The sequence below is a fragment of the Malaclemys terrapin genome, chromosome 12, assembly GCF_027887155.1.
Source record: "Malaclemys terrapin pileata isolate rMalTer1 chromosome 12, rMalTer1.hap1, whole genome shotgun sequence".
Classification (NCBI taxonomy): domain Eukaryota; kingdom Metazoa; phylum Chordata; order Testudines; family Emydidae; genus Malaclemys; species Malaclemys terrapin.
In genome coordinates this window covers 41089868-41098694 of record NC_071516.1, presented here as the reverse complement: position 1 = coordinate 41098694, position 8827 = coordinate 41089868, and the positions used below count along the sequence as shown (strand labels likewise).

The window sequence follows — 8827 nt, the reverse complement described above, 5'->3', positions numbered from 1 at the left end:
CTATTAAAATCTCTGACTTAAGTCCATGACACATGGCCAGGAGACCTCCAGATCTAAACAGATATATGTTTGAAATGTAAATCTCACTAAAAAAAAGAGAACACAAAGAAAGTAAGTTTTATTTTTATCATACTTACGCATAGAGTGTAAAATATAATGTGTGATTCAATGAGGCTGCATTCACAGTAATTTGCTATACAATGGAGAAGATCTTTATAATTATATAGGCACCTAACGGAATATTCAGAACCACCTCGGCACCTAACACCAATTGAAATAATTGAATTTTATGTGCCAAGGTGCTTTTGAAAATCTCACTAGCTATCTAAACTCCTTTAAAAATCTGGCTCTATGGGCCTTACTCACATAGTGTGACTCAACATAGCTCCAATGAAGTCAATGGGGCCAGATCCTAGCTGGTGTAAATCAGCCTAGCCCCCTGCAGGCAACACAATACTTCTCCTACTGGTGTTAATCACTGAAATTCCATAGAATTAAATCAACCTTAGTGCAATTTATGTTTACTGAAGTCCATAATTCTGCAATAATTTACACCACCTGTGAACTTGGCCTAGAAGGAACAAGGCAGGTGAAAATCAGGTTCATTCTTGACAAAATGATTATTTTTTCCTGAATGAAAAGATTTTCCCAAAGGCCACTTTGACCTCCTTATTACGTAGAGTGTAGATCAGAGGGTTCATGGTGGGAATCACCAGGGTGTACATTATGGCTGCCATCTTGTCTTTAGCCAGAGAGTCACTGGAGGTTGGCCGGATATAGGTGTAGATGATGGAAGAGTAGAACAAGGTGACCACAAGCAGATGGGAAGAACAGGTGGAGAAGGCTCTCTGCTTCCCTTTGAAACTCTGGATTTTCAGGATGGTGATGATGATGAAGCTATATGACACAGTGGTCAGCAGGAAGTTCCCCATAGCCAGGAAGGTGTTTGCAATGAAGATCATGATTTCATTGAAGTAGATGGAACTGCAGGACAGTGCCAGCAATGGAGGGATCTCACAGAAGAAATGCTGGATGAGTTTGGGTCCACAGAAATCCAGACGCAGCATAAGCAGTGTGTGCACCAATGAATTGGTAATACTGACAGACCAGACACCAACTGCTAAACTAATGCAAATTCTCTTGGTCATGAGGTTGACATAGCGCAAGGGGTGACAGATGGCTACATACCGGTCATATGACATGGCAGTGAGGAGCACAAGCTCCGTCCCCCCAGACAAAGTGAAAGCAAAGAGCTGGGCCATGCAGCCATCAAAAGAGATAGTTTTCTTCTCCTGCATCAGGTTTTTCATCATCTTGGGAAGAACTGAGGAGGTGCAGAAAATGTCGACGATGGCCAAGTTGGCAATGAAGAAGTACATGGGGGTGTGGAGAGGTGGATGGAGGACAATAGCCGCAATGATCAGGGAATTGCCCATGACAACGGCTGTGTAAAGGCACAGGAATAGCCCAAAGAACAGTCCCTGATGGTGAGGATGGTCAAAGAGCCCCTGCATGATAAACTCGGTCACCCTGGTGTGGTTACTGGGTTCCATTGCTTGAGTGTTCCCTCTGTAGGAACAAAGATTAAAGTTGCTGTCAGATACTTTTTCAGAAACTATAGGAATTTGGCAATTGAAACATCTAGACAGACCAACAGTGAAAGAGAGAGAGAGAGAGAGAGAGAACTTGTGAAATTCTACACATTTCATATAACGTATTAACAAACTGAGCTACATTAAAATATGTTAGCACAATAAGCTGTTGGAGCTACTGAATCTATAGTCTCCTGACTTTCGGGTAGAGAAGGGAAAAAATAAAACTCTCGATATTCTCAGATAAAGGTTCATGAAGTCAGTCGGTATGTTTACATAAACTGCATGAGATAGGAGTTCACAATATGATCTCAAAAATCAATCATACATTAGAAGTCTTATTAAAAACCAAGATTCCACTTTCTCAAATTAATTTCACAAAATGGATCTGTTGCAATATAGGACACTTTCGGTATATGTAACACATACAACATATATACCACAAAACATAACATCATAACGTATGCATTTAGGTAAAATCAAGATGCACAATAAAATAACCTGAATTCCGTTTAACTCATCCTAGTGTAAATCAGGCGCAACTCCACTACAGTCAGTGGGGCAGATTATCCACTCACTGGAATTGCACGGGAGTACAGCTTGTGCAAACAAGAGGGGAATCGTGCCCTCCAAAATTTCATTTTGACGATCAAGCTACATGGCAATATATACATGTTGCTTGATTCTTAGCAATAGCATTCACATGATATGACAAGTACTCCTTACTTTATTACTATTAAAGTTTCAATTTACTGTCTTCAGACTTGTCTACTCTTGTTACTAAATTACTGCTTCTCCTGATTTTCCTCTTACTCCTGCTGCAGAAAATCAGGAGTATCTCCACTGAAGTCAATGGAGTTACTGACTTTAAAAGTGATGAAAATGAGAAGAGTGTTAGGGCCAACAAATCTAACTAATCATGAATTTACATTAGACTGATTTTTCATATTTCATATTAGAGTGACTAAAAAATTAATACGCTTTGCATCACATTTCAAATTTCATTCCAAAATTCTGAGGACACAGACAATAGATTGTGAATCTTCCGCTCCTTATATCTGTGTTACCATATTATATATATCTCCATTGACTTTAGACTCAACTACAATAAAATTCAGAGGAAGTCCAAAGATGTATATGAATTTTTATCAGATTCATATTGGTCAAAATGAGATCGGACCATGGTCCAAGATTCATAAACATCATTGTGGAAATGTGTATTCCTGGAAAGCACATTTAGCCAAATTAACAAAAAAAAAAAAAAAAAAAAAGAAAAGAAGAAGACAGAAATAAAATTTAGCTTAATTTTCAAAAGTGTATAAAGGAATTAATCACTCAACTCAAATTGAATTTCACTGGTTGTTGCTATTAACACACTTAGGATCTTTGAAACACCCAACACAAAAAGTCAGAAAGATTAATTTACAAGCTTGTATTGTGAGAAAGTAAGAAAGCAAGCAAGCAAGCAGGAAAGAAGTAAGCAAGCAATCTAAAGAAATATTCTCACCTCTCATTCAATCCACAAATAGAATCAACCAGAGAGTAATTTAAATACAGACTCTGAGTGAGTTATGACTTCTTGAAGATGATTGTTCTTCATGTGTAGTAACCTTATGTAGGGAGATCTTGCATCCCTTGTGAATGTGGACAAGAGTTACCTCTCAAACAAGTCCCCAAAGGAGAAGGTAAATGGGAGTCACCTAAATCAGTACAAACAGATTTTCTACATTAAGTTGAGAAAATTCCTTTTGTTGTTAGGTCAAAATGTATTTTCTGCTGAATTGTCCAGGAGAAAACATCATTTCCACCAATGTATTCCTTTCTGAACATAGTGCTACCAATAGAGAGATATTCCATATTCATTAGTGAGAGGAAAAAGTGTCAAGGTGAAATCGTAGCCCCATTGATGGGTGTCAATAGAAATTTTGACCTTGGTTTCAGTGAGGCCTGGAGTTCATCCTCAGACTTAATAAGACATAATAAGAACATAAGAACATGAGAATGGCCATACTGGGTCAGAACAAAGGTCCATCTAGCCCAGTATCCTGTCTTCTGACAGTGACCAATGCCAGGTGCCCCAGAGAGAATGAACAGAATAGGTAATCATCAAGTGATCTATCCCTGGTTGCCCATTTCCAGCTTCTGGAAAACAGAGGCTAGGGACACTTCTGAACATGGTTTTGCATCCCTGCACATCCTTATTAATAATTGATGGACCTATCCTCCAGGAACTTATCCAGTTCTTTTTTGAACCCTGTTAGTGTCTAGGCCTTCACATCCTCTGCAAAGAGTTCCACAGATTGACTGTGAGTTGTGTGAAGCAATACTTCCTTTCATTTGTTTTAAATCTGCTGCCTATTAATTTCATTTGGTGACCCTTATTTCTTTTGTTATGACTTATTTACTTTCTACACACCAGGCACGATTTTATAGACCTCTATCATTTCTGCCCATGGTCGACTCTTTTCCAAGCTGAAAAGTCTTTTCAAACTTTCCTCAGGTGGAAACTTTTCCATACCCCTAATTTTTGTTGCCCTTTTCCAATTCCAATATATATATTTTTGAGATGGGGCGATAACATCAGAATGCAGTGTTCAAGATGTGGGTGTACCATGGATTTATATAGAGGCAATATGATATTTTCTGTCTTATTATCTATCCCTTTCCTAATGATTCCCAACATTCTGTTCACTTTTTTGACTGCTGCCGCACATGGAGTTGATGTTTTCAGAGAACTATCCACAATGACTCCAAGATCTTTTTCATGAGTGGTAACAGCTAATTTAGACCCCATCATTTTATATGTATAGTTGGGATTCTATTTTCCTGTGTGCATTACTTTGCATTTATCAACAGTGAATTTCATCTGCCTTTTTGTTGTCCAGTCACCCAGTTTTGTGAGATTCCTTTGTACCTCTTTGCAGTCTGCTTTGGACTTAACTATCTTGAGTAGTTTTGTATCATGTGCAAATGTTGCCAGTTCACTGTTTACCTCTTTTTTCCAGATCATTTATGAATATGTTGAACACTACTGGACCCAGTACAGACCATTTATCCCTACCCTTTGTTTCCTATCTTTTAACCAGTTACTGATCCAGGAGAGGACCTTCCCTCTTCTCCCGTGATGGCTTACTTTGCTTAAGGGCCTTTGGTGTGGGAACTTCTGAACATCTAAGCACACTATATCCACTAGATCACCCTTGTCTACATGCTTGTTGAACCCCTCAAAGAATTCTGTCAAATTGGTGAGGCATGATTTCCCTTTACAAAAACCATGTTGACTCTTCCCCAACAAATCATGTTCATCTATGTGTCTGATAATTCTGTTCTTTACTCTAGTTTCAACCAATTTTGCCCAACACTGAAGTTCTTATGTTCTTAAATGTTCAAAGTTAGGCATGTGTTTAAATGCTTGGCTACTATGGGATCTACAGCAGGTAAAATATTTTCACCTTTTACTAGTAGAAGACTTCCACTTCCACTAGACTTCTTCTACTATCAGTGGCCCTTAGTCCACATTGAGTCATCTGAACTGACTCTCCCTGGTAGAATGTCTCCATTGTTTTCTCCAATACAATTTTAATTCAGCTTCTATTAATTTTGAGTAGTATTTTACTTCTCCATTGGTCCTGTGAAGTTAGTGAGACACATCTCCAGCCGGAATGAACCAGTATAGCTCCATCACAGTCAATGTGACATTTCCAGAGCTAGTGTAAATGAAATTAGTTCTGTCAAAATGAACGGGCCAGATTCCCAACTGGTAGGAATCAGCATAACTCTTTCAAAGGCAAGGGAGTAATCCAGCAGAGCTCCATTGATTTTGCTCTGTTTCACAGCAGTTGAGGATTCAAAGGCAGCTACACAGGTGTCATTGCATACAAATTCGGAAGGTGGTGCAGTTGTTGAGAGGTTAATGAAAGCCAAATTTGATTTACGGAATAATACTGTGTAGGAAACAAAATTTATATTGGATTTCAGATCAGAAAGAGCTTTTTCAGGAGTAGGAATTACAAGGGAAAAATCTTTTAGCTTCTAAACCCATTACAGTCAAGCACTTAAGCATATGCCTGACTTTGATCATGTGAATCATCTCATTGATTTCAATGGACCTCTCCTATTCGTCAAAGAGAAGCACATAAATTCTTGGGTCAGGGCCATAAATGTGATCCAAACTTATAGTGTCATCATACTTATGGAAACCCATTGTATCAATTAAGCCTGATGGATCTTTGGGAAAAATGACATAGTCTTTCTTTCTTTCTTTCTTTCTTTCTTTCTTTCTTTCTTTCTTTCTTTCTTTCTTTCTTTCTTTCTTTCCAAGTCCCCTGACTGTCCCTGGGTCTTACTGGCTCTTTGGCTTATTGATTGCACTTGTAGTTGTTACAGTTGATCTATGGAAAAAGATAGTGTATCATCTGTAATAAGGGTTGCAATAAATTGGGGTTCCCTTCACAGTTATATTGAATAAATACAGCAACATTTTCTTTATCATTACTTTACAAAGAATCCATGCTTGTCCTATACATTGCCATGGAGTCAGGGGAACTTTGTCTAGCTTCAACTTCCAGCCGCTGGATTATGTTATACCATTCTCTGCCAGAATGAAGACCACATTATGTAATATTTCCCCCATGTAGATACTTATAGACTATAGTCAAGTCACTTTTTAACCTTCTCTTTGTTAAGCTAAAGAGATTGAACTTCTTGAGTTTATCCCTACAAGGCATCATCTCTTATCCTTTCGTTATTCTTGTAGCTCTTTTCTGAACCTTCTCCAATTTATCAGACTCCTAGGGTTACCTCGGGAGCTGGTGGAATCTCCATCCTTAGAGGTTTTTAAGGGCTCAACAAAGCCCTGGCTGGGATGATTTCGTTGGGGTTGGTCCTGCTTTGATCAGGGGTTTGGATTAGATGACCTCTTGAGGTCTCTGCCAACCCTAATCTTCTATGATTCTATCCTTCTTGAATTTTGGACATCAGATCTGGACACAGTATTCCAGAAGCAGTTACACCAGTGCAAAATACAGATGTAAAATAAATTCTTTACACCTGCTTGAGATTCCCCTATTTATGCATCCAAGCATCACATTAGCACTTTTGATCACACCATCACACTGGGAGCTCATGTTCAGCTGATAATCCACCACCATCCCCAAATCTTTTTCAGAGTCACTGCATCCCAGGTTAGAGTCCCCCATCCTGTATGTATATGGCTGGCATTCTTTTTTTCCTAGATGTATACATTTATATTTAGCCATATTCAAATGCTTTGCTCACTCCTAGTCTACCAAGAGATCAAGATCACTCTGTATCAGTGACATGTCCTCTTCATTATTTACCACTTCCCCAAATTTTGTGGTATCTGCAAATCAGCGATGATTTCATGGGTTTTTTTAGGTCATTAATAAAAATGTTAAATAACTTAGGGCCAACAAATGATTCCCATGGGACTCTTCAAGAAGCATACCCCTTGATAAATGATTCCCCATTTACAATTATATTTTGAGACTTAGCAGTGAGACAGCTTTTATTACATTTAATGTGTGGCATATTAAATTTATATCTTTCAAATTTTTAACCAAATATCAAGTTGAATCAAATAAAATGCCTTACAGAAGTCTATTATGTCAATACTATTACCTTTATGAAACTTGTACACTCATCAGAAAAGAATATTATGTTAGTTTGAAAGGATCTGTTTCCGATGAACCCATGTTGATAGGCCTTAATTTTATTAGCATTTTTTTCTAATCGAGTCCCATATCATGTGTTACATTATCTTACTCATGATCAATGTTGGACTGAAGCCTATAATTAAATTGGTTGTCCCATTTTCCCTTTTTAAATATTGACACAAGATTAGCTTTATTCCTGTCTTCTGCAAATTCCCCAACTTTCCAACAGTCATTGACAGCCAGGGTAAACAGTCTTGCAAGCTCTTCAGCGAGACCTTTTAAAACTATTCCATGGAAGTGGGCTCGACCTATTGATTTAAAATTATTTAACTTTAGTTGCTGCTGTTTAAAATCCTCCTGAGATACTAGTGGAATGCAAAGATTGTTATCATTATGATATAATGACATTAAATCATCTTTTGTTTTCCCCCCCAAATACAGCACAGAAATATTTTTGAACTCTTCTTCCTTTCCTGTTTTATTATTAATTCTACAATCTTAATCTAATGGACCAATGCCTTTGTCAAGAATATATATATATATATATATATATATATATTTTTTTTTTTCCTAATATACTATAAAAACTCCTCCTTATTGTTATAATATAGGTATTCAGGCCTGCCTGTAAAGCCTATACTTTAAGAATTTAGGTGTATTTTTATCACTTAGCAAATTACAGGGGTATAAAAACAAAGGATCAAAATCACAGTCTGCCTGTGTATGGGCCTTCTCTCACTAGGATAGTCTGAGGCCTTATTCTTAGGCTAAGACAGTTGGCTAAGCAGCAAGGGCAGCTATAAACTGGGAAGCATAGGGTCACATCCCAAACCAGTCACACTGAAATAAGGTAGTACTGGGCTGTTAGGAAGATGATCCTGTCCTGATAGTGTTCTTCACCATCAGATAAAGAAACAGATCTTAAGATGGTTAAAGAAAACTTAGTTTGATAGGATCCTGTCTGGCAAGAAATCACTTATCAATGGTTGTGGTTGTGAAAACCTCATTTCTGTATTGTTTTCATAAAATCAGAATATCAGGGTTGGAAGGGACCTCAGGAGGTCATTTAGTCCAACCCCCTGCTCAAAGCGGGACCAATCCCCCAAAAGATTTTTACCCCAGATCCCTAAATGGCCCCCTCAAGGATTGAACTCACAATCCTGGATTTAGCAGGCCAATGCTCAAACCACTGAGCTATCCCTCTAGGGATCAGAGTCTATCAGCATATAGAGATAAGCCCAACTGGTGTGAAGGGCTTCGGCATATGCTTGCTTGGAAACTAACCCAATAAACATTGCATTGTCTGCACTTCAGACTTCTGGTCTTTTGCTGCTGCTGTCTGCATGACAAGAACCAGGGAAGTGGGAGGGTTGAGGGAAAGCCCTCTAACACTTATAATCTCTTAACTCTCCTGGGCATAGATTTCTCCTTGTGTCTCTTTGCTTCCCTTATCAATTTTCTGCAATTCCTAGCATCTATGAATTACCATCAAATTCTTCTTTCTTCCATTTGTTGTGTGTGTGAGTCTCTATGTCTCTCTTTGTAATTTTATGTAGCTGA

General features: G+C 38.2%; 1 protein-coding gene across 1 annotated transcript; it reads right to left on the bottom strand.

Moving 5' to 3' along the window:
• Positions 1-620: 620 nt before the first annotated feature.
• Positions 621-1553, bottom strand: LOC128846923 (olfactory receptor 13G1-like). Its single transcript, XM_054046193.1, has one exon. It carries the CDS (start codon positions 1551-1553, stop codon positions 621-623), a length of 933 nt encoding a protein of 310 aa, XP_053902168.1.
• Positions 1554-8827: the final 7274 nt, after the last annotated feature.

What these genes read in the sequence shown, in the direction of transcription:
- LOC128846923 (XM_054046193.1), bottom strand. Translation starts at nt 1,553, where the DNA reads ATGGAACCCAGTAACCACACCAGGGTGACCGAGTTTATCATGCAGGGG.